The 25950-nt window shown below is 30.0% G+C and overlaps 1 protein-coding gene across 2 annotated transcripts in view; it reads left to right on the forward strand.

Moving 5' to 3' along the window:
• Nucleotides 1-1016: 1016 nt before the first annotated feature.
• LOC113514207 (aminopeptidase N-like) overlaps nucleotides 1017-25950 on the forward strand; it is a 32068-nt gene continuing 7134 nt past the window's right edge. The window contains exons 1-10 of one of the 2 annotated variants that reach the window (XM_052893122.1): nucleotides 1017-1602; nucleotides 15336-15508; nucleotides 19989-20263; nucleotides 21171-21329; nucleotides 22047-22094; nucleotides 22629-22791; nucleotides 23870-24082; nucleotides 24351-24560; nucleotides 24748-24881; nucleotides 25699-25897. In XM_052893122.1, the coding sequence (XP_052749082.1) occupies nucleotides 15344-15508; nucleotides 19989-20263; nucleotides 21171-21329; nucleotides 22047-22094; nucleotides 22629-22791; nucleotides 23870-24082; nucleotides 24351-24560; nucleotides 24748-24881; nucleotides 25699-25897 (1566 nt within the window). In that variant the 5' untranslated portion in view covers nucleotides 1017-1602; nucleotides 15336-15343. Of the gene's footprint in view, nucleotides 1603-9732; nucleotides 9822-15335; nucleotides 15509-19988; nucleotides 20264-21170; nucleotides 21330-22046; nucleotides 22095-22628; nucleotides 22792-23869; nucleotides 24083-24350; nucleotides 24561-24747; nucleotides 24882-25698; nucleotides 25898-25950 lie in introns of those variants that run through there. The other variant, XM_052893123.1, reaches the window with a different exon arrangement.

Genomic DNA, 25950 nt, shown 5'->3' on the forward strand with positions numbered 1-25950 from the left:
ATGACGATGTAGTTATGTCCGATGATACATTATTTTAGGATAAATAAATTTTATTTCAGAATTAATCACGATAGATTCCTAGACAGACCACGTGAAGGTCGGCCTGATATGGTATATTCTTAATACTGATTCCGGTAGTTTCTATTACAAACATTTTTCTTCCCTACCTAGGGAGAGTAATATTTCTATCTTACGTATTGAGTGGTTAATAGAATAGAAGTGTCTCGGATTCGCTTAATATATTTGGAAAGCCTCCTTTCAGCAGTTGACTTATTTACAGTCATTACAGCATTTAACTCTTAGTAAATTTATAAAAGTGAAAGTGTGTTTGTTTGTTCCTTATGCTTAGCTGCCAAATTGGCCAATCGTCATGAAATTTGGCTACACGTAGTAATTGATATGCCAAGTGATATATGCTCAAGGTTGTAGTTTTTTTTTTTTTTACTCAGATTTGTACCGAGCTATATGTATTAAAAAATAATCAAATAACAATTTTATTAATTATATTTAATATTGATTATACAAGTAAAACATAACTTATATTTTAGATAATTTTAAGTAAGTAGGTAGATTTGTCGTCAGTTTTTACGTACCGTATATTTTATTACGTGTAATTGATTTACAATTCTTATCTCATGTAGGTACATTTATTTAACAAATGAATACATTTTTATTAATTTAATTATAAGTGTTAAGTGTGTATAAAATGTGTCCTAACACTTGACATATTAGAAGGTAAGGCTAATGATATGTCGTTGAAGGTACCTGTGATAATTTCTTTTTACTAGTTTAGTGTTATATTATTTGTGCTTGTACCACGTAGGTGTTAAGTCATTATTATCAAAGCTAATTATAATTATTATAGTGTAATTAAATAGAAAAAAAGATATTATCATCATACTATCAGCCGCGTTTAGTGTCCACTGCTGAACACAGGCCTTCCTCATAACGAGAATTCCTAAGTTAAGCAGTGAACAATAAAAATATATCCTATATTTGAAATTTATTAATTATAAAAAAAAACGAAATACTTCATCAGGTCGATATTCACATCGTCTCCGTCGTGATTACTTAATTCTTGATAAATTCATCACGATTGGCCAATTGAGTTGCTTTCATCCTCACCTGTTATCCCACACTGGTGTCCCGCCATTATTATCCACTAAAAAAATAAGCTCTTGACGTATTCCAAAATCAATATTTAATTTAAAAGCTGATTTCCGTTACGCCAGTTTGAACCAATCTTGTATTCTTTTTTCCTGATTACCTATGCTTAGATTATCAATCAGAATTAGTAATAAAAAAAAAACCTCGTTATCTTTATCGTCGCGGTGGTAGCGGAGCAAATGAACGGTTATGTGAAAGATTGTAAGCAATCATCTGTGAAAAAAATCGTATCGTCACTATTGTGGTGTAAACGGGGCTTCTTCGATTTCAAATCGTTACATAAACTGCACTAAGTTAACTAAGTGACTGGCAGACGGCGCTTGACCGCCGGCTGAGTTTGTTGTGTTTGTGTAAAAAGTATTATTATTTATTTATCTAATTTTACGAACAAAAATAGTGTAACATAAAGTTAATAAGTCTATAAAGTTTAACCTGGTGAGTACTTACATTAAATTAGTAAATTTACTATTAATTAAAAAGTTTTGTGTGTTAGGATATATCTAATTGATACTTAACTATCTAATTTTGAATGAGTTCTTGGAAAATAAAATATAGATCCTTCATCATTGCTGATCAAAAATCAAATATTTATTAAGTAATTCATGACAAAATTAATTTAATTTACTAGATAGAAGAACTTCTATTTCGGCAATATCATTTTATAAAAAAAAAAAAACCTAAGAATTATTTTCGTTATATATATTTAACTAAATCTAAGTAATAAACAAATTCTAAATTTAAGTTTGTAGCAATATTTAAGTTTTTATGAAACAAAACAGCGAACTAGCTGATGGCCAGCCTAATGACTAGTGGTAACTGTCGCCGCCTATGACCTGTACACCATGGATATCAGTCACAGGATACACTGTGTTGCATCGGTTGCATGTCGTACCTCTAATTCGTTGTCATTCTAAAGATTTAATATATTATACGAATACTCTGTAATTTCATTGTCATACATACCATACAAACAGATTGACATTATTAGCGTTACTAGTTGCTTAATAGTACCCACGATATTTCTTTAATAATATATTTTGACAGAAAAAGTTATTTAAAAATTCGTTTCAACGTTTTGTGGTAAAGATTTGATTTAAAAAAAAAGTTATTCAATTCATTTGTATCATTTTATCGATTGTGAATTTTGATGGTTCCTTTTTGAATTGAAAGAGTTAAGGTGTATTTCGCATCACAACGCATAGGACTGATATGAGCGGCCCAGTATTCAGTTCATGTCAGTAGACAACATTTAAAAATTTTTGTAGTGGAATAGAAAAAAATTTGTGTCTAAAAATACGTACAACAAATAAGTATGTACTAAAAATTTAAGTGGGTATAAAAATAGTTTATTTTAAAAATGAAATAATTTATGTTAAAAAGTTCATCAAATTTTACTCTGCCACAATTGATTTATATTTATTGGGATACCTACTTTTTTAATGTGACTGGAAATGGCATACAATCTAAGCAGAACAGAACCATTGCACACCTCATAAGTTGGCATTCTTGAGGATTATGGTGTTCAACTTTCGTAATCTGTAGTTTAATTGCTATATTCCACCCTTCAAACAAATATACAGCTATGCATGCACAGCTGTACCACGACAGAAGCACGAAAAAAGGTATTACTTGAACTACTTATTATTTATTCTGTGACTGTATGTGCTGGTTGAATGATGACCTTGACTGCTTGACTGAGTTTATGATTACGTCACTCGTTAAAAAAAAATAAGTCGTCAAATTTATTAAAATAAACATATTGATGATTCAGCAATTACATCACATTTCGATTTTTAAAAATACTAAGTATACACACCATAAATACGGTGCAAACGAAACAGTCGATATATACGTTTTCGCTCCCGCATACATAAGATAGAATAAGACAATAACGTGAAGCGTCTTGTTTTTCCCTTTACGTGGGGTAGCAAAATCAATGAATGTTCACTTTATCTTCCATTTCTCTAATGGACTAAATAACATAATAAAATATTGATGCCGTACCCCTGAAAAACTCTAGGAAACAATAACTAGCGCATACATAAATGTACAACAATATAGATAGACAAAGTAGTACTCATATACCGTGCCGTTTATGATATTCTTATAAGCTTAACTTTCACTATATTTCTTTTGGTGCCGGTCATTGTTAGAACACTCCTTTAAGATAATACTAATTTATTACAATCACCTACAAGTATTACCACATTTTGTTAATATATAGGCAAATACTGTGTTGTCCACGTTATGTCAATATCTAATTGAGAAATAAACATGTAGGCTTAATATCTGTTGTTACTCAACAGAGTACAAGCGACGTTATTCCTAGTAATATACCCTGTTAGGTCGACCTCCACGCGGTTCCCCCTGGAAACTATTGTGAATAATTCTTGATTAATTACAATGGGTCGCCATGACTGACCTACCTTTATCCCATATTTTATTATGTCTCAATAGAGCTAAGTATGTGTAAATTACTAGCAGGCAATAAAAGCAAGCGGGGTTTATATTGAAACGGATTGTTAGCAATAAGCTCTAACAACTCCATTGCTAGCAGTATTCTATGAAGTCGGCTTCCTCGCGGTTCCCCTTGTAACCATCGTGGTTAGTTCTTATGGAATTCGTTTAGTTTAAGTGACCTGCTTTCATTCTTACTTATCATCTCTCACTCTTACTGGTACCTTACCAGCGTATACTGATAGTAAAAGCGGGGTTTCCATTCTATTTTCATTCAAAAATATTGTATCTTTAAAAAAAATCAAATGGAGTATAGAAAACGTCATGTTTGATTCGAGCAGGTAAGTACTTAAGTAACTGAATCAGTTCAGTAATGTTCATTCAATCATTAGATCTATTAATTGAATACGGTTCTAAATTCGAAAATGTTTATGGTTAATAAAGCGTTTCGTTTTTTTTTTTGAACTCACGTGACGGCCAAAGTGATGGAAAATGATAAACAGTACCATGGACTCTACAGAACACACTGTGATATCCATGATGCACCTCATGCGACACTTTTCTTGTTTGAGAAATCAGTAAAAAGATTTTAACGGAATTTTACCTTTTCCAGTTTTATTACTAAACAATACAGCTTTGTTTTATTTGTTACTTAGATAGCTAATGATATTATATCTTTTTATGTAGCTTAGAATGGCAAACAAGCTGATGGCCCACCTGTTGGAAAGTTTTTACTAAATTATTAATTAGAACTATAACTTTACAACTATGTTTTCTATAGTGCATGATACATATTTTTGTGTGTATAGCCATTTTCAAAAGGATTCGGTTCTTAATTTGACGATATTTTGTTTATATTATTTTTTTTTTGTCCGAAACGGTCGGTCGGTCGGTATTTTTGTTCGGTCGGAAACACAGTGAGTTGGTTAATTTTCCGTTATATATGTACATTGGGTGTTTTGTTTATGTTGCATATTGCATCCAATTCTAATAAATATGAAGCGATTTCTAAAAGGAAATCCTTAAATTAATCTATACTTTTATATGATTTGAGATTTACGCGATTAGAGCAATTTTTATATTTCTTTTGAAAAAAAATAGTAATATATAGAATTTATTCTCGTATTCGTTTCCTTTTAACAATTAAAACTGCTGTTCTTTTTTACGAAGCAAAATTTATTTGTAGACACATCGTATTAATTTATTTGTAATTTAATTTATCTACGAAACATTTCATCATTCATCAATATCTTTCGTCACAACTAAAGTGGTTTTTTAGAGAACAATAATGCATTTTGTATTTGTTAGGAATTCCTTTCGTATATTATTTACAATAGTATTACATTATCTATGCCTATAATAAAAAATATCAATTTTGTCAGGACAGATGTCGCCGTTTCAAAAAACTTAAAAAAATTGTCGTTTTTTTATATTTGTTACTGCATAACGTCGTCAATTGGGAACCAATTTAAAAATTCTTCTTTTATATAATAGGATATACTTACAGATTGGTCCCATATTTTTTTTAAATCGCTTTAGTAGTTTTGTTTTTAAATCAAAATAATTGATTTTACTACAATTGAAGTTGGTTTTATTTTGTGGAACACAATATTATTTATAATTATGAAGATTGAAACTAAGTCGTATTATTATTTTTTACGGTGTCAACAACTATATGTTGCGAAGCCGAAATTTATATGTAAACACGCAATATTTACGATGTACCCTACATACACCTACATAATATTTTGTTGTAGGGTAGGTATCTACGACATATCTCGTCGTTTATCGGTTAAGTAGCTTTAATGCGGTAATATAATTATATAAGTAATATATATTTGTATCACGATTGAAGCTGCTGTTTTTTCTATTAAAGAAAATCTTATATTGAGTAGCTGTTATTCCTAATTTCATACACATAACATGTCCGTAAGTTGTATTCTCGATCTTAGTTTGTTGAAGTAGTTGATTTGTATGACAATACGGTATAAGGCCACAATGGAATATTTTTTAAAACGATATATTTAAAAACGATTTTTTATACCTGTTTTTGACGTGTGCTTTTTATTATTATCATTAGCATAATTTATTTTATATGCAAATTTTAAAAACATTCGTAAATATCGGATTTCAAGGCTCATTGGCATCTATCACGCTCAATTGATTTAAGGGACGCTCCTTTATTTCTTCTTTAGATTTACGAGTGTAGGTATCTTAATTTGTATGAAGTTTTCTGTGCTAAATTATTTATTGAAAGGTAAAAGAGTGGAAAGTTTTTAACAAATTTAAAAAATGGAAAGGCTCTTACATTTTAGTGCATATGCTATGCTATACTCGAATGTTAGGGGAAAGGATTTTTAGCTGATCGAATTCGACCTGGATTATTCCTGGTGGGTCGACTAACAACTGTCAGTGACATTTCCGTCCTATTCAAAGGCGCTATAAGTTCTATTATATCAGTGTTTTAAAAATACATAAAAAATAGGTTTATTATCATATAGACATTATTGTAAGCACCTCTTTTGTTAAACGTTAACTAAAAAATATCAATACTCAAAATATAACAGTTTTAATATTTTCAGTAATAAAATAAGAAAAAAAATTCAAAATTTCTGGCCTGTGTAGACGCGGTACTTTTTGTCAACGAATAGGGTTTAATGTTTTTGAACCTAGCTATTTTGCCTGTATAGTTAGAGATATGGTGATAGTTCATACAATCGGCCGAGATAAATTCCTGCCATCTTTTTATATGTATATAATATATTTATGTATGAAATACCATTAAAACATATGACAACACCGCTATTATAAATATGATGGCAAAATAATGTATGTAAATTTATGCTCCCACCAAAATGCCTTGTTAAAGCTTGTCGTGAGGGTCAACAACCTTACTATAGCCATATACATATTTTTTATATAGTTATTTCATTAGTTTTTGCAGTGTAATGACAAATCTTTCAATTATAAATCTTTGCAATTTTATTCTAGTGGCTGTTAAAGTAGCATATATAGGTAGTTTTATATATCATAGACAGTTATAAAGAGCATTTTGTGCAATAACTGATTTTTATTTAAAAATAATTATATTAGGTTGAAATATTATTTCGATAGGGAATTTATATTATTACAATTTACAATATATCGATCGAATAAAATATTTTTATAAAAATAACATTATATAAGTTGAGTCGCTACTTTCTTCAGGGAACAAAGCATTAATGGTCGTCGACAAAGCATGCTCAGATTTAAATCTATGAACGCTGATGTCTAGCAAGGCTGTGTACTATCCCCAACTCTGTTTCTTCTGTATATTAGTGATATGTTTCAGATCAGTAATATTCATTGTTATGCGGATGACGGTACAGGAAATGCATTACGGGTATATTCTGGTCAGGCAAACATTTCACTGGCAGACATCGATGAGTGCCGGTACATTTGTCGATCAAGTTTTTAACTCTAATAAGATACAAAAAACTCGTAGTGTCGTATCTCCTCAGTTTCAAAATACTTTCCTTGACAATAAGCCGAGTTTGGGGATTCTTGGCCTTGATATATCCAGCGACATCTAGTTTTTCAGTCGTTTGGATGGAAATAGCTAAGATAGCCTCTAAAAAGGTAGGAGTGCTCAGTACATTGAGATGGTATTTCACACCGACACATCGCTTGCAGTTTAACTTAATTAATTTTGACAGATCTAACTTGTCTTCTTATATAAATTACTTTGTACAAGTATATAGGTATACACATAATTGAAAGTTATTAATTATATTATTTTCAATTCATTCGATGACGTTAAAACTTCACCGACACCGAAGAAACATTTCCTCAGACAAATGCGTCATTCAGCCCTATGCGGTTTTCAACATAACACACGCCAGTAATTCCCAACACGACAATAATGGAAATTCCTGGATAGTTTTTCTAACTTTTTTTTTTTATATCCGTCGAATTATATAAATTAGATACTTATGTAATCTAGAATATCTCCTTAGATATTCTACACGTACGTAAGGGTTGAACATAGTTAAAAAAATTGCAGGTCTAAATGATGGTACAAAATTTTGTGGCATAATTATTTATAATCTCGTCTATTATTTTCATTTATTGAATTAAGTAAATTATTTTCTTGATATTAAACTATACTGTTCTGAGTAATTAAGTTTCAACGAAAATGGGATTTAACTGCCTCATTTATGTAAAATGGTCTCTGCTGACTTACGTTACTTTAAAATCACCTGATAACAAATCGGCTTTATTTTGTCCTTTCAATCGCTTTATGTTGTCTTGACAATAATGCACTATTATCTTATGAGGCCGATACCAAAACTTAAAATAATGCTCTTAACTGTCAGTAAACTTGACCGTCAAGTCATATAATTGGAAAACCTACCTTTTTTCGTCTCGACTTCTTGAAGGTTGATCACTACCTCAAAAAAGGAATGTATCCATTCGAAAACAATTAGTGACTTTTGACGTAAACATTTTGTTTATATCACATAACAAATATACGACTCATCAGATGGCAAGAAGTCACTGGAACATTTTTAAAACAATTTAAATTCATGAAAAATTCTAAATAAATGATTAAAATAAAAAAAAAATGTACCTATTTAAAGCATACTCTTACTTTACTCGCAAAAATGATACTTAGGTTTCTACAAAAAGATGACGTGATACTTTATAAGTAGTCAGTTATGAATAACTTGAACTTAGTTGGTTTTTCTTTTATGGGGAAAAAATGAAATGCCTATATTATCACCATATGTTAGCGGTCACCAGTGAGGGATGATAGGTAAGGATGAAGTCAGGTCAGTTGACTCATCGTGATGCATTCCATAAAATTAACCATGACGGTTTCTATAGGGTCACCGCGTAGAAACCATCCTTATAGGGTATTACCAACAATGCCCTATTACTAACAATCTCTTCTTGATCCTAGCTTCAAACATAGTATGAATCATTATTTAATGCTAGTATCTACGGTCCTAACAACAATAACATATAAATAAACATTTTACACTTAATTACCATCAAACCTAACATCGTAACAATAAATAGTTCTTATTATTATGTGTACATCATTATTTTATATGTGCAAGACTTTTATACTAAGATCTATTCAACATATTTTGCGAAATATCTTTAAATGGAAATGCAAGAGTCATATTGATAGTCTGAAATAATAGTCTGTTTCAATATAACATAATGAATTAACTTTGATAACTTAATTATAACTTAATAATAATCTAACGAAAAGTTAATCTAAGCATAAGACTGCAAATAAGACAGCTTGCTGATTAAAAAAATACAAATTAAAAAACCGGTCAAGTGTGGGTTGGTCTTGCGCACTAAGTATTGCGTACAAATTATAATTAAAAAAAAATGCAAAAATAAGTATTTTTTATTAGATAATTATAAATTTACAGTTTTCAGATTTTTTACTTTACTTGTTCTGTGCGATATTTTTTCTTTGCAAATATCATGATTCTAAATCAACGGAAAATGCTTTAAGGTTCTGATTCCATTTATCTTTCGATTGCGTTGATTTACAAGTTAGTTTTTTTCACAGATTCAAGAGATTACAGACAAATATTTAAAATAACTATTAGCTTGATACTTTCACACGTTTCTGAGAAAAAGGGTCTTGACAGATGGACAGACAGACAAACAAAAGATCTTATAAGGATTCTGTTTTTCTTTTGAGGTATGGAACATTAAAATTGATTAATTAACTGAATGTTTTGATTTGTTAGGTACTCATTTTATTTAGACAATGGTTCTGTAATAATTTCAACAAAACTTTGTTAACTTCTTTATTTTTTTTTTCAATAGTGTACACTTACATGAGTACTTCGTTTTAGGGCTATTCAACTATAGATTTGGTATAGTATACATATATATTTCATAATCTAAGTATACAATATTATAAAATACTAATTTGTCAATTATGTCAATAATGTACATTATAAATCCCTTACTCATACATTAAGGATAATAACTAGACATTCTCTTTCTACGTCCTTAATAAATTCTAATGAAGGTAGTATCCTTAATCTATGATCAAGATAATAAAAATTTTTGTTCTTCAGTTTTGATTAGCCAACACGATTTACATAGATTTTGATAACATATATAAATTTATATATTTTTCTATGAGGATGGCGTTTTCTATTAAATGAAGAGATTTTATTGAGGTATGTATTTTTATTAAATATTTTATAGAATATTCAGCATATGGAAAAAATGTTAGGGTTTTATAGTCAGTGTGGAAGTTCAACGCACATTTGACGCATGACGATTTGTAATTACTCTATTCGTCTTATTATAACAATGCATATACAGTATTATTTCATAATTTTACTTTGTCCACTTTCATAATTACACAAATATGTACACAAATATGTACACAAATATAACATGTACATCTATTTAAATTTGATAATTTCTCTTATGCAACTGTTTGTACTCGAGTCTTAGACGTAATAGGATTTATGTTTATAAAGTTGTTTTCACATTTGAACTAATCAAATAAAAATAATAAATAATTCAGCCGTTCTTAAATCAGAAAATTTATTTATAGATACGTTTCCGTTAACGCATGTATAAGAAAGATAAGGACGCCATGTATTGCTATCTCGTTTATCGAAACGGCGATAGTGTCCATTTCCGTAGGTAGGTTTTTAAAAACATTTTAGGAAATATCTTTATCCTACAATTTGTCCTTTTGATAAATCTTTAGGTAGTCGCTAAGGGTTGTAGAACTCATATATATTTTGTGAAGGTTTAAAGTGCCATTTTTGTTTGGACCAAAAAACTGCAAAAGATATTATCCTGAGGACTTTATTCTGAGAAGGAAGGATTTTATCCTGTGAAACACATCCTAAGGAGTAACCTCAGGATGTGTTAACACTTATAAATATTGTTATATTCTAACAATGTAAAACTACTTTCGTTTATTTACGTGCGCGAATATTGAAAATAAAAGTATAATACCAGTACGATGGACTTCATACTTAATACCATTCTTTTCCAAACAATCTGGACAAACAGATAATTGAATAGATAGTGCATTTAAAATTTTTATTTAATAAGAGCATAATTATATTAGTTACTATTTTTTATGATATTTTTGATAGACACAGAATTTTATTAGATATGAACTCGGCCTAGAGTTGCATTGGTACAATACAGAGAAATGAAAGTTGCTCTATAATCGCGTGCCAGCAATAAAGAGAGAGTATAGATAGCCACATATGGGCTTGCCTATATGTTTTGTCGAATGTCGTAAAAATCTATTCAAAGTTGTACAATTTTGTTAACCATCATTAATTATATATGTAATTTTGTAAACATTACCGTCTACAAAATAGTAATGTAGCATTGGATACATCTATATTGTACATAATAACTAATATAATTTTTTCTGAAATATTGAAAAATTGTCGAAAACACTTAGTACGATGAGACACTTGGAAAAAGAGAACATTTAGAAAAATTTACAATGTCTGGATTTTAAAAATAATCGCATTATATAGACTCGCCTTTAATTTACGCCAGCAGCATACTAGTGAGAGATGATTAACTATAGGTGAGGATGAAGTCGAATGGCCATGGATGAGTCGTGACATTTTTCACGATAACCACGTTAACTTCTATGGGAATTGCATGGGGTCGAGCTTACAGTCCTCAGTGTCTGCCGATAATAACAGCGTCATCCCCAGGAATTAGGTCTCCCAGAATTAGATATCTGTGAAATAAAATGTGGTGATATACCTACTCGTATATTTGATATATATTAATAAAGAATCTATTGTAGTTTCGAACAAGATAAAAAATAATTAAAAGTTATTGTTTAAATCACTACTGTTAACAACAATCTGTTGGCATATTTTATCTACAACAATAACACGTGGTATAAATATAAATTTATTGGCTAAGACAGATATGGCAGTGACGTTTTCCTTGACGGAGGCTGCGACGAGGTTATACATTTTCCTCAAACTTCGCCTCGTCATAGATGTTTGCGAATTTAATTAATAATCCTTTTTTTTTTTTGAGATTTCACTACTTTTTTATGATATTTAGTTTGGCAAACAAGTTAACTGCCTACCCGATGGAAAGTTACCACATTCCATCAGATAGGTAGTGAACTATACGTTGTTTATACACATAAAATGCACTACGGAAATTGTAGAATAGACTGTGATATTCATAGTCATCATTCATCATTTTAGCCATTATTCGTCCACTGTTGGACATAAGTCTCTGTCATAGACTGCCATAAAAAACGGTCCTGAGCCATCTGCATCCACTAACTCCTTGTAATGCATTTCAGGTCGTTATTCTATATAGTGGGGGGTCGTCCTATACTGCATTTACCCGTACGTGGTCGCCACTTAAGAACCTTTCTTTCCCATTGGTTGTCGGTTCTTCGAGCTATGTGACCAGCCCATTGCCACTTCAGCTTGTTTATCCCGCTTATTTAGGCTATCTCGATTATTTAGGTTCTTTTCAGATATTCTTAATTTCAATAATGAAAAAATATTCAAATAATTATAAATATAAATCAATAATGATAAAATATACATATATATATATATATATATATATATATATATATATATATATATATATATATATATATATATATATATATATATATATATATATATATATATATATATATATATATATATATATATATATATATATATATATATATATATATATATATATATATATATATACTCATAATTATAAGCGTATATTATAATATTACCCTCGGTACTTATTATTACTTAACATTTAATTATTAATATTTTATTACCGCGGTGAGACTAATACCATTTGATCGTGAAAAATATAAATTCATATTCCAGTGAATTGTATGTAGCGTAGTGGACTATCACAGTAGTGTTTCACTATTTTGTCTCATTAGACCGGGGATTCTCAAAATGCGGAGGGTAGGCATTAGGTAAAGGGTGGCAGCGGGATATTTGTGTAGCATATAACCAAAAATTATATATGTATATATATATATCACCTTATTGAGGAACCATGTAATGATAACCTAGAGACACAACCGCAATCAATTAAGAAAAGTTTTTTTTCCTAAATTGGTTTAACTTTTTACTGAACCCGGGAACTCATTTACGTAAAAAAACAGACAAGCCACTGCGCTACGGAGGTTGCCTAGGAAATCCTTCCTTGTATTAGGTTGAGATAGAAAATAAAATTATTATTATAAAACAAAGGATAAAATTTTTTAAAGGCCAGTTTATTTGATGGCTCAATTTTGGGAACTACTGTCAAATTCAAATATAATTTCACGAAAATTTTAATTTCACATGACAATTTAATACTATATACAATTTAAGACTATTAGCTCCTATACCATTTTGAATCCTATAAAAAAACCTATAACCATAAATTTTGCCAATCTGTCGTCAAATTATCGCTTCAGTACCTGACTAGCATTCTAACTGTATATTTTTTTATATTAACGGTGTTTTGTCTCTTAAATTTTAAAGTGATTTAAATAAGGAAGAGGTTCTTAATTCACTTGTTTTATATACTACCAATTCTAAACACATTTCGATGATTCTTTTTACAATCAACAGTTGTTTATGTTGGCTCCATATAAATCGTATTATTATCAAGTATTTTGTGTAGTAGAATCTTGAACTTGTTTTCAGTATTCTTTTTAAATTTGAATCATAGGTAATATAACAATTTTGAACCCTAAGGTAAAATTAGGACAATTTTCAACCGAATTAAAAAAAGGAGGAGCTTCTCAATCCGGTTGTATTTTTATGTTTAGGTACCTCATAACTCATTTATTTATAAACGAATTTGAAAAATTCTTTTTTTTTATCTGAAAGAATATATCTTTAGATTGGTCCTATAGAAATTTTATTATAATCGGTTCAATACTTGGTTCAAATTAAAATAATTGGTTTTACCACAATTGAAGACCGTGTTTCTTTTTTAGTGGATACAATCTTTATTATTAAACTAATCACCGAATTAAAGTTAAAATAAGGTAGACGGAAAATCACGAGTAAAATCAATAAATAAATTATTAACAATTAATTTATTTGTGTGTCTTTTTATCACAAACAGACAAACAAATTAATATTCGCATACTTTTATAGAGTATAAATATTTATATATATTGATATCATGACATTAGAATTACCAGTTATGTGGGTTTGGTAATAATCTAGTTTTTAAACGACATGTGACCTAGTATTTAGATTTAATACGATGATATTATTCTGAATTAAATTACTACATAAAACATACCGGTATTTCTATGTACTGTTATATTTTTTTACATAAAATTAAAATTAATAATAAAATATAGTGTCACAAAGTTCAAAGAAATTATGAAAAAAGCTAATTCAAACTCTATCTGGATACAGAAGGGATAAATACGCGTACATGTAGCGTGGCAATCTTTGTATTATCTGAAAATTTTCAAAAATAAAATAAAACAATATTGATTATTTTAATAAAAATTACAATCATACAATTTGATTGATTATAATTCAATAAATAAATAAATGGAAATTGTTTGTTTTCAAAAAAGAAAGATAATTCAGACATTATCAAACGTCGATTTGAATGTAAAGATTTACATTGTCTGTATTAAAATTATGTAAACAGGTTAAGAGTAGTTGTATCTAAATACATTGTATGTACTAGTACATACGTAACATAATAATTATGGAGATTTTGTAATGCAATTAAATAATTTTATACGGGTAGTGAATATTATGGCTTTGGGGTTTATTTATGTCTTGACATAGTTTTACATAGCCCGCATATCGACGTGAATGCAATTTATTTTCTAAATTACTATTCTAATAATGTTTAGCGGGTCTCACCTTTCTCTTTCTAGTCGTATAGTTTTGGTGACTGGTTAGGTATCCATCACCAAAGAACAACAATTCTTTAAGAAAAAAAGATATATTTTTACTCAAGTAAGTTTAGATTTCAGCATTTATAATTTTTTTTTTTATTCCATTCGGAACGCAATTTCGCAAAAAAGAACGGGCAGGAAACTTAGCTGTTGTTCTTTTCAAATAGTTTAGTAAAATAAGTAATAAATTTGTGACAACTTTGTTTAAATATTGTAAATAAGTATAAATAAATATACTTACGTATACTTATTACTAAAACTTTACATTGAATAATTATATTTCATCATTGCAAATTTTTCAAAAGATTGACTGGAAGAGAATCTTTTGCATTATGTTATTTTTATGACCGTGGTCAATAAAGAATAAACAAATAAAATAAAAAAGAACATCTACCCTTAATCAGCTTATTAAACAAATAATATGATTTGTTTGTTACCTATAGATGCCTTAAGTGCTCAGACATTTATCTTTTTAACAAATTATAATTAAAATATGAAATCTTTAAAAAGTATTTGGAATTTTCCAATTACAAAATAATTTTTGGAATATGAATTTGAACTATAATATTTTTTCTATATCCAACTGAAAAAAAAATCATATAAATTATATTTTTACTTTTATGAAACATAGAATGGCAGACAAGCTGACGCCCAACCGTATGGAAAGTGGTAACCATCTCTTATAGACAGGAACAGTACTATTGATATCACAAAATATATCGCAACTACAGTGTTATGCTTGTGTTATGGTATTTTATTTAAGACGTCCGTATTTTGTTTGCAGTAACAGCGATGGGCTGGAGTGTGCTACTATCGGTGTTGTACGCGGTCCAGTTAGTCACCAGCCAGGAGTACTTGCTCCCTGGTGACATTCGTCCTACTCATTATGACGTTAAAGTGGTGTATGATATAGATCCGACGACTAATTTTAGTTTCTATGGACTTGTTGATATAGCGGTAAGTTTTTTAAATTATTGAATAGAATATATAAAAAGGGGTAATAAAGATTACATTTTATAAAAAATATCAAATAAATAGGACTCTTACGAAGAGACACGTACTTAGTGCTAGATAAATGTGGGTGGGACAACAAGCTGTTAGGTAAGGTAAGTGAGTCACTTAAAATATTTGAACTTGAAAAAAAATATTTACGTTAACATCGTTTGATGTATTCGAATTTTGTTTTTACTCTACACTAGCTCGCAATTTCATACGCGTAGATTTTGGAGGTAGATGTAAAATAGCAATATAAAAATTGCATTAGATTTTAAGTTATACGTTCAGGAATACAATTGTAAAAAGCGTATTTAATATGGTGCAGTAATTTTTGCGTGATACCGGAATAAACATACTGAAAAGCAGATACACAAAAATAATAAAAAAATATTACTTTGACTCTTATTGATCCCTTATACCTACTATAACTTTTTTGTCTAGTTCCAATTTTATTATATTTATAAGATTTGTAAGGGCCACTACTTTAAACATTTCACTTTTCTGACATAAAAGTGATACTGCGATATAAGTTCCAAGGATTACTTGTTCCGTTTTAAAGACGCTGCATGACAGTACTAACATTGTTGAGTTTATAAGGAATGTGATGGTATCTCAGTATGTTAAGATTACGAAGTGTTACCACTTATTTTCATTCTTAGGATGTCGTAAGAGGCAACTAAGAAGAAGGTATATTTGCACACAGTGCAACGAAAAATTCTAATTAAGTTTAAACAGAGCCGCTTTGCTAATACAAAAATAGGCTATAATATTTTCCCTATTATTCTGTCAGTACTCAGCAATAAGACGTCAGATTATAGATGATTAGCTTTTATTCGTGACTTCGTCCTCATAATCAAGATATGTTTACTGATCGGAATAAAAAGCAGGATAGGATTCACGCGCATAAGGTCGCAGGGAATAGATAGTATAAAATATATATTTTAAAATTATTTAACATTACCATGTAGGGTACTAAATACGAATTCAGTACTCACAAGTTCCTTATCTTTATATCTGTACATAGTATAAAACAAAGTCATTTCCCGCCGTTTGGACGCTTAGATTTTTTAAATACGGTTTTAATACGGTTTTTATCAATAAACAGAGTAATTTAATTTGAAGGTTAATACGTATATGTTAATATTGTTTTATGGATTTTTTTAAACATGACGATAATTCCTTAAGATGTCGGAAGAAACCAAGTCGTCTGAGAGCTTTAGTCAAAAATTTTGAAATTTCACAATGTATTATATGTTAGAATTGTTCCCCTTTATTTAAAATTATACAAACTGTGTGAAGTTTAAAAAGCTATTTAGAGGCTTGTAAAAACAATATTATCAATCTCTCCAGACTACATTGCTTCTATATTGCATCCATGCGAAGCCAGGGCGGGTCGTTAGTATGATATAAATGTACACTAAGAAAGTATTTCAGAATTTTCCACAGAAATAGAAAATGACGGATTCGGTGCAAATAAACCCATGAAAAAATAATATTAAAAAGATAAATAATATTTTGTTTAACGGGTTACAAATATAAGTTGACCGTTACTGCCATTTAAATCACAATCATTGGATACTTATTCTTGTTATTGTACACCGTTATTTGAACAATAGTCCAATTTGCATACTTGACAACTATTTGTCTCTCTTACATTGTGATCATCCATTGAGAGATTTACTGGGCCGTACTTATTAAATAACTAAACTGCAAAGTTTGTTTGTATATTCAATACATTGACTTGTAAGATTCTATTAGATTCATATACTTTTTGTCAAACGACTTACAAAATGTTGAAATTCGAAATTTAAGGGTAGTGTAAATGTAAATCCTAGAATTGTGCGGTGCACAGTCCAGGATGTGAGCAGAGCTTCCAGCTATAATATCTGGGAGTACATATGTGCTTTTTTAAATGGACCAAGTCTTCCCTGAAATAATTTTAAATACGCTTATAGTATTTTATTAATATATAGGTAATAAAACTGTAGCTAGACAATATTTGTACATAGGATATATTTAAGAAAAACTAGTAGAATGGGTTTTAATAGGAACGGTAAAAGCTAAAACAATAAATTTTAGAAATTTTGTCTGTTATATGTTTGTTCCGATATCACGCAGACATTACTACTCTAAATTGGATGCGGTTTTCATAGTTGGGTCCATGAAGGGCTAATCGTCATGAAATAAGGTATCCATGTGGTATTAGAACTGGAGAGTTGTTACATATATATGGTTATTTTATTCCGATTAAACTAAAGGTATTGCAAAAATCTAATAATATTTCATTCAAGTTTGGCAAATTTTAGCGAAACTTGTTTGACCTTCAATAGTGCTAAGGAGCCTTGTTAATATACCAAGGGAAATCATTGCGAGTGAGTATTAGCCATTCACCTCGACCCTTGTGTGTGTTGGTACAGAATACTAATGAAACGGAACTTGTGCGGTGTTGGCCAACAACACATAAATATTTTATTATTTTTTCCTATGCACCTATCAATATTATAGATATACTATAATAAAAATACAAACTCTAATTTTTACGATTTTGGACGTATAAAAAATTTTTATGTTTGAAAGAAAACCAATAGCCGAGTCTTTTTACCATTTATCTCAGCTAAAATTGATATTCCCAATAGAGTCATACACATAAAATATATAAAATATGTATGTTGTATTCTTTTCTGCTCAATTCAACAAATATATAATATATATAAACAATATATATATATATATATATATATATATATATATATATATATATATATATATATATATATATATATATATATATATATATATATATATATAAGGGTGTTAGTTTATAATTAATGGCCATACTTGTAGAGACAAAGCGTCTTGAGTTTTTAAGTTTAAGATAGACGCTGCTGCCTATCCTTTGACCATTAAGTTTTCTTAGTCGCCTCTTACGACACCCTTGGGAAAGAAAGTTCCATGCCGGGCTCACACGGCAAATTAAATAAAGGCTAAATAAGACCTAAATCTTAGATGATATTATCGGCGTTACAGTGTATCCTGTGAAAATTATAATATCTTTCAAAAAAAACTTGAAGCTCACTTTTTTACTTTATCCGAGCAGTAAATGCTTTATATTATTCTCAATTCCGTGTATAATATAGTATATGTCATATATGTGTAAGTATATTTGTTATTAATATATATTAATTCGTTTATATATGTAATTTTAATATGCACGTATATCAATAATTACTAGTACCGCATTCGAGTATTCTGACTTCCCTATGGTTGACTGGAAGAGAATGCTTTTAGCATTAAGTCCGCCATATTTGTACTAATGAATAGATAAATTAATAAATATATTCTTATTATTATTACCATATTTTTGTTTGAAGGCAACGGTTGCCACTTTTCAAAAGATGGGGTGTCAACTTGTTTGTAACCTTCTTAAGAAATATATTTTAAAAATTTCTACTTTAGAAATAGAATGTTAGTCATCTTTTTATTGTTTATTTATTTTGTACCTAGTTTCACTTGTGACGATAAGAGATTGTATTTAATCATTGTTATGTTTAGATAGGAGAAATCTTGATTTTAATTTTTTCAAAAGCTGTATTGTAATAATTTGGTGTGAATAATAAAATTGCCTTACTTATTGATATAACCTAGTTTTGTAATTGGACAATAAGTACCAAAAAACATCTATTGTAGTAAAACATGCACGTTACAGCGGTATTATTCATTATTTTGTCATTGAAATGTGAAATCAGTGGAACATAGGTTATTCAAGGCTGGAAGTCACAATGAATATCACTGGTAAATATCGGTAATAGTATAAAGTATATATCTATACTCTGTACCAAACCTACGACAAATATAGAAAAAGATCCTTTTCCTTACAGTTTTGTTATCTAATGTATTTTTTCTTAACTAGGTTTGATAAAATCTTGCATTTTTTTATATTTCGGTAAAATAAATTTTAACAAATTTGAATTAGATATTTTATTAAGGTTGTGATATAAGAAGTAATTTAAATCCGTCTCCAGTCCAAATAGGTACTACTTATGTGTATAAGAAATTTCATGACGATTAGTGGAGCCATAAATAAATGAAGCAGTACCAAACGATTTTACTAATTGTCATTGTGGCGTGTAAATTTGCACAAACACTATACTAATATGTTTATCCAGGATATTATTCATATGTGTATAAAACTAAATTAGCAGACCCGCTCCTTCCCATTTTAACTTGACCACTAAACACATTATGTTAGTAGATATGGGAAGTTCATAATTTGTCATTTTCTGTCCGATCTATTTCCAAAATATTTTCTTTGGAAAAAATAATGTTAAATATTTAACTAGCTTTCAGCTAACCAGAATACCCTTATTTTCTTATTTTTACAGAAAACTGCAATCAAATCTATCTGTATTCAAAAATTATATTATTATATATATTTTTGCAGATAACTGCTGTGAAATCCACTTCCAAAATAGTACTACACGCTCAAGACTTAGTTATATCAAATGGCGGCATCAGAATCATTGGTCAGACTGATGAGCTGCGAGTTACGGCGAGCAAGTTAAATGACACATACAACTTGTTCACAATAGAGTTGGATAGAGAACTACGAAGAAATCAGAGTTACCTCTTGACCATACCCTTCAGTGGTAATTTGAAGCCTGGTTTGAATGGTGTATACATAAGTTCCTATGTTAGTAAGGAGACTAAAATAAAAGAGTGAGTAATTTGATTAATTTTCATTTATAGTTCAGTAACCTAAATACCCAAATATTTAGAGTACCCAAATATTTAGAGTAGAGAGAGATATACTTCTTCTCTGTCGGTCACTCTTATCAGAGTGATCATGGTTGTGTAGATAGTGTACACAGTGAATATTCATAATTTAATTACGATTGTTCAGCCATGCATCTCCATATAATGGGATCAACGGCCTAGAGCATTGTTTTTTGACCATTTTTATGTCGTAGCCCACGAAAAAATAAAAAAGTTAAATAAAAAGTCTTGCGACCCCGTTACTATAGATTTATAAACAAAGTCCTTTCCCTTCTATGGTATATGTGTATCCGTATATGTGATGCATTTGTATACACTACTACCACACCACTACCTTAACAACATGTGATAACAAGTAACGAAAAAACAGGTTAACTAGGTTTGTTTTGTTTCCAATATACATAATACATATTAAATACTGAAACTTTACTTTCCTATTTAATTTATTTATGGATATTGAAAATTACAAATGAAAAAGACAACCCATACTGAATGAAATTAGTAATGGAATTATTTGAAAATCATTCGACAACGAGCGCGTAATACCTCTGGTATTGCAGGCGTTCATAGGCTACGGTAACTGCTTACCATCAGGTGGGCCGTATGCTTGTTCGCGACCTCAGTGGTATAAAAAAAATCCGAATTGTGCAATTCAGTTCAATAATTAGTAGTCGGATCAGAAAAGTCGCGCACTACGACCCCCCTTAATAACAGACGCAACCCCCTCAAGGATTGCGACGTCCTGGTTGAGAAACGATGGCCTAGACTTACTATGGAACCATTATTTATTACTACTCCCAAGGACTTAGTGTAAAGATATATTTATTGCTAATTTACAAAATGTTTATAGGTACCTCATCGCGACCCAGTTCGAAGCCATATACGCCCGAAAAGGGTTCCCCTGTTTCGACGAGCCCATGTATAAGGCGACATATACTATCACTATCGGTCATCACCGGGACTTCACGGCTGTCTCCAATATGCCTTTGGTTACTAGCAGTAATGAAAAGTTAGTATCTAGATCATCTAAAAAGCAAACAAAATCGAAATCATAACAAACCTATGAATGCAATAATGTTTCGTTAAAAGACTAATTGAAAACATATTAATTTATAAATATGAATCGCGTGTCTGCAAAAAGATTTAACCAAATCGGTCTATAATTGGTGACGCAGATACCTTATCAACTAAATATAGACAAATTGATAAACTTCTTCTTTTTTAATATTTAGAAAAAAATGTAATAATGGTTTATTAATGTATTATTTTTGCACCATATATGTTATGCTTTATATACAAACCCTATAAGACACTTTCTCCTTTCGGGTTCTCAAGGTTGCTGGAAGAAATCCTTTTAAGGAATAAGCCTGCTTGTGTATATTTTTGTTATAACCTATACTATAAGTGAATGTACAAAAACATATAGATAAATAAAAATGTACTTACAACTGTTTTCTAAATGATCTATTTTAAACAACGGCATATATATGAGTAGGTACTTTGCCGCAACCTCTTTAATTTTGAGAACTAAAGTTTTAATGTATTTTCTATCATAAACTGCATTTGCTATTTTATCCTACAGAACAACAACATTTTCATTATTAGATGAATTTCATGACAAGAATTAATAGTAAGATAGGCACACAGATTTTTATAAATTCAATAATTTTGCCTATCAAATTTTTATAGTATATCAAACTCTCATTAATCCATACTTTTGTTTTAGTGAACTAGAATCATACTGGAGGTGGGAGCAAATTAGCAAGACATTCAGGTTAGTTTTATCCTTTTATCTACTAGAAAAAAAAAGACTACGGCTATGCCCATGCGGAATCTATTATTTCTGGTTCTTATGGGTATGCCCACTGGATGTTTATTTTTGAAGTCGAAACTACTTCAAATTCTTGAACACACATCCCTAAAATTTCTTCTGGCTTGCTTAAATGTTCGAAATTTATTAGCTCTTATATGTGGTAATATCTAGTTCTTTAATCGTATATACTGAGCATAAATCAATAATTTTGAGACATCGACATGTATGAAATGTACAATAAATATATAGCCCTTACTTTTAATATATATAAGTGGCCGTGTAGTCCGACATAGAGTGGGCCATCCTTCCTTTCTTGTAGGTGTCCTAAGAGGTGATGTCCGCTGCGATTGCCAATTCGCTTGCCAAGCATGGCAATTACTGGCAAAACCCCCCAGCTGTTAACCGTTAAGGGCTGATATGATGATGATGATATAATATAAATAATTAAAAAAATCTAATTGCAATTTGAACTAATTTAAAATAATATTTATCCAGCAAATCGAAATCCCTCTTCGTCTGGGATAGCTTCGAGAAGTCAGTGCCAATGTCCACGTACCTTGTAGCGTTTGTTGTCTCCAAGTTTTCTTACGTGGACAGTCCACCGATGCTGTCTACCACGAAATTCAGGATCTGGGCGAGAAGTGATGCTATAAATCAGGTAAATAATAACTAGCAAGCTGCAACTGTAACCGCAGATGGGTTAGTCAAAGGCATTGTTCATTGTCACTGTAGTGGTGAACAGAATAAATACCTATACCATTCGTTACCGTTAATTAGCAGTTAGCCTAGAATTTATAGTTGGTCAGTATATTGTTTAGTGAGTTAGTATTCATTTAAACAATACAAACATTTTGCAGTATCTCTACTACACAGTAGTGAAAATAAAATAATGCAATATAAATTCTAGGGTTCACTCCAATCAGGACTTACTACTTTTCTAATATTTTTTTACATTTGAATTTTAATGTTGATTAGATAAATTGAGAATTTTCTTACCCATAATAATCCAATAATATATATACTTCGAAAGGTTTTAGTATATCAAACTATAAAAATTATATTAAGGACATTTAAACATCCACAGATTTCATTGTACAAAAGCTGCTTGATGTTTATGTAGGAGTAATTTTATTAACACATGAAACAAATATATCATCAAGTTCTCGACGAAATTTCTAATGTAAAGTATATATTATTCATATATATATATATATATATATATATATATATATATATATATATATATATATATATATATTATCTTAAAATGTATTGATGTTGTTATCTCAAGTGCAATAAAGAATATATATATATATATATATATATATATATATATATATATATATATATATATATATATATATAATATCTCAAAATATTTATTTAATTTACAAATTGTTTTTGTTAAATCAATGCACCGCCATTTACTCTCTTTCTCTCTGTTTAGCGTAACGGTTGATTGGTAGAGAATTCCATCAGGCATTAAGTCCGCGCTATAGACATATTTTAATGTGTGCAAAAAAATATTATTTAAATAAGAGAAGTCTGAAGTCTGTTTGTCTGAGTCTGATCAACGAATTTGAGAAACTTCATCTTACAAATTCGTTAAATCCGTATAAGGGATTTCATAAGTATAAAATGACAGCCCTTCTGAAGAACAGCGGTGCCTAAACATCATTATTTAATTGACATTTTCATGTCTTCTATACTCCTTTAACATATATATTTTTTCACAGGCGGCATATGCAGCTGAAGTGGGACCAAAGGTGTTGACATATTTCGAAAAATGGTTCAATGTTTCATTCCCGCTCCCGAAGCAAGACATGGTCGCCATTCCTGATTTCTCCGCGGGAGCTATGGAGAACTGGGGTCTTATCACTTACAGAGAGACAGCTCTGTTGTATGATAAGACGCAGTCCTCGTTCTTAAACAAAGAGAGAGTCGCTGAGGTACAAATTAGACTAAAAATATAACAGTAGAAGTTTCTCTTTTTCAAATGTCACTTTTAGTGCTTATTATTTTCAAGTTATCATAAAAGATAAATTATGGAAGTAAAGCACTATGTACTAGTGCAAGAAATTTTAACATCATTATATAATTCTACATCAGTCAAACCTCTAATCGACATGGCTAGAGTAGATTTCCTTATTGTTTTAAAACGAAAGACTCAAAAATGAGTAAAATAATAGTTTATTGATTGAATATATTCTCTTTTAGGTTATTGCACATGAGTTAGCTCACCAGTGGTTTGGAAATCTAGTCACTATGAAATGGTGGTCTGATTTATGGCTAAATGAAGGTTTCGCAACTTTTATGGCATCCTTGGGTGTAGCTGAAGTGGAACCGACCTGGAGAGCTGATAGAAACTATGCCGTAGACAATATTCTATCTGTGCTCACCTTGGATTCTTTGGAATCTTCTCATCCTGTGAGTATATAATAAGCAGGTGTTATAAATTTTAAATTTAAATTTGCTGAGTCCCTGGAACTTGATAGCAGGCAATATGAAAACATACAATATGTGTTGCAATTATCATAATTTGTAATCGTTTTCCGTTTACATTTGGTTTTTAAACCATAACTTATTTGAATTTTTATTTTCATATTTTGTATAGGTCTCGGTACCAATTGATGACCCTAAACGTATATCAGAGGTCTTTGATGAGATCTCGTATCGCAAAGGATCAACTCTGATCCGTATGATGACTATGTTCTTGGGTGAAGAAATCTTTAAGAAAGCTCTTCACAAGTAAGTGTGCATGTTGTCTATCAAATTGAAACCAATAACCAACACTTAAAGAAAACTGAACCGTCAATATTAAGGATGTATCAAAATGGATAATGAACTATTCACCTGTGTATATTTCTAATATTGTTATTTTTTCTAAAACATTCTATATAATTTCATAAAAATAAATTCCTACGCGTGACTCCTCTTCAGTAATATAGTTATAATATTAGACTTTCGCGCTGCATGTTTTATATAATAGTTTATAAGAAACGCGAATTAACGCAATCTTTTTGGTCAACTATGATAATTTACCTACATTATCTCGACGTTTCGATCAGGTGTGACCTGGACGAAACTGTCTACCATAGGCAGTGTAACCTGGTCTTAACATTGAAATATGTAATTTAGGTAAATTATCATAGTTCACAACTACATTAAATTGCATTAAAATAAAATTAAACATATGGAAATAAAAAATCGTTAAAATAATTAAATTAATTTGGAATTTAATTAGAATTTAATTAAATTGATTAAATTTAATTAAATTATTTAAAATTTCAACGGTACAATATACTTTATCCATTATTAACATCTTTCATAATAATATTGTAGAATACAATAAATAAATTGAAATAATTGCGTCAATTCCCGTTTCTTATAAACCATAAAATGGGTACTATGGTTGTAAGTATTCGGGGGTAAGTCTAAAAACAACAACCTTAAATATCTTTCTTTGATAGGCGGGCTTGAATAGGTTGGTTTCTCAACTAAAAACCAATAAAGGTTAAAAATGTTTTCACTGGGTATAGGTTTTGAAATATATAATTTGTTTCAGTTATTTAGTTAAGTACTCGTATCAAAATGCAGAGCAAGATGACCTCTGGCGTGAGCTGACTGCTGTAAGTCAAGAATACGGCGGACTAGCCCGCAATGTGTCCGTTAAGGAGGTGATGGATACGTGGACTACACAAACCGGATATCCTTTGCTGACAGTCTCCAGGGATTATAGCCAGAATTCCCTCACTGTCACTCAGGTAGGTGGATTTGAGTATCAGCTGTAAATTGTCCTCTGCTGAATATAGGCCGT

This window comes from Galleria mellonella, unplaced genomic scaffold (genome assembly GCF_026898425.1).
Source record: "Galleria mellonella isolate WM207_F2 unplaced genomic scaffold, CSIRO_AGI_GalMel_v1 utg172, whole genome shotgun sequence".
In the NCBI taxonomy this organism is placed as follows: Eukaryota; Metazoa; Arthropoda; class Insecta; order Lepidoptera; family Pyralidae; genus Galleria; species Galleria mellonella.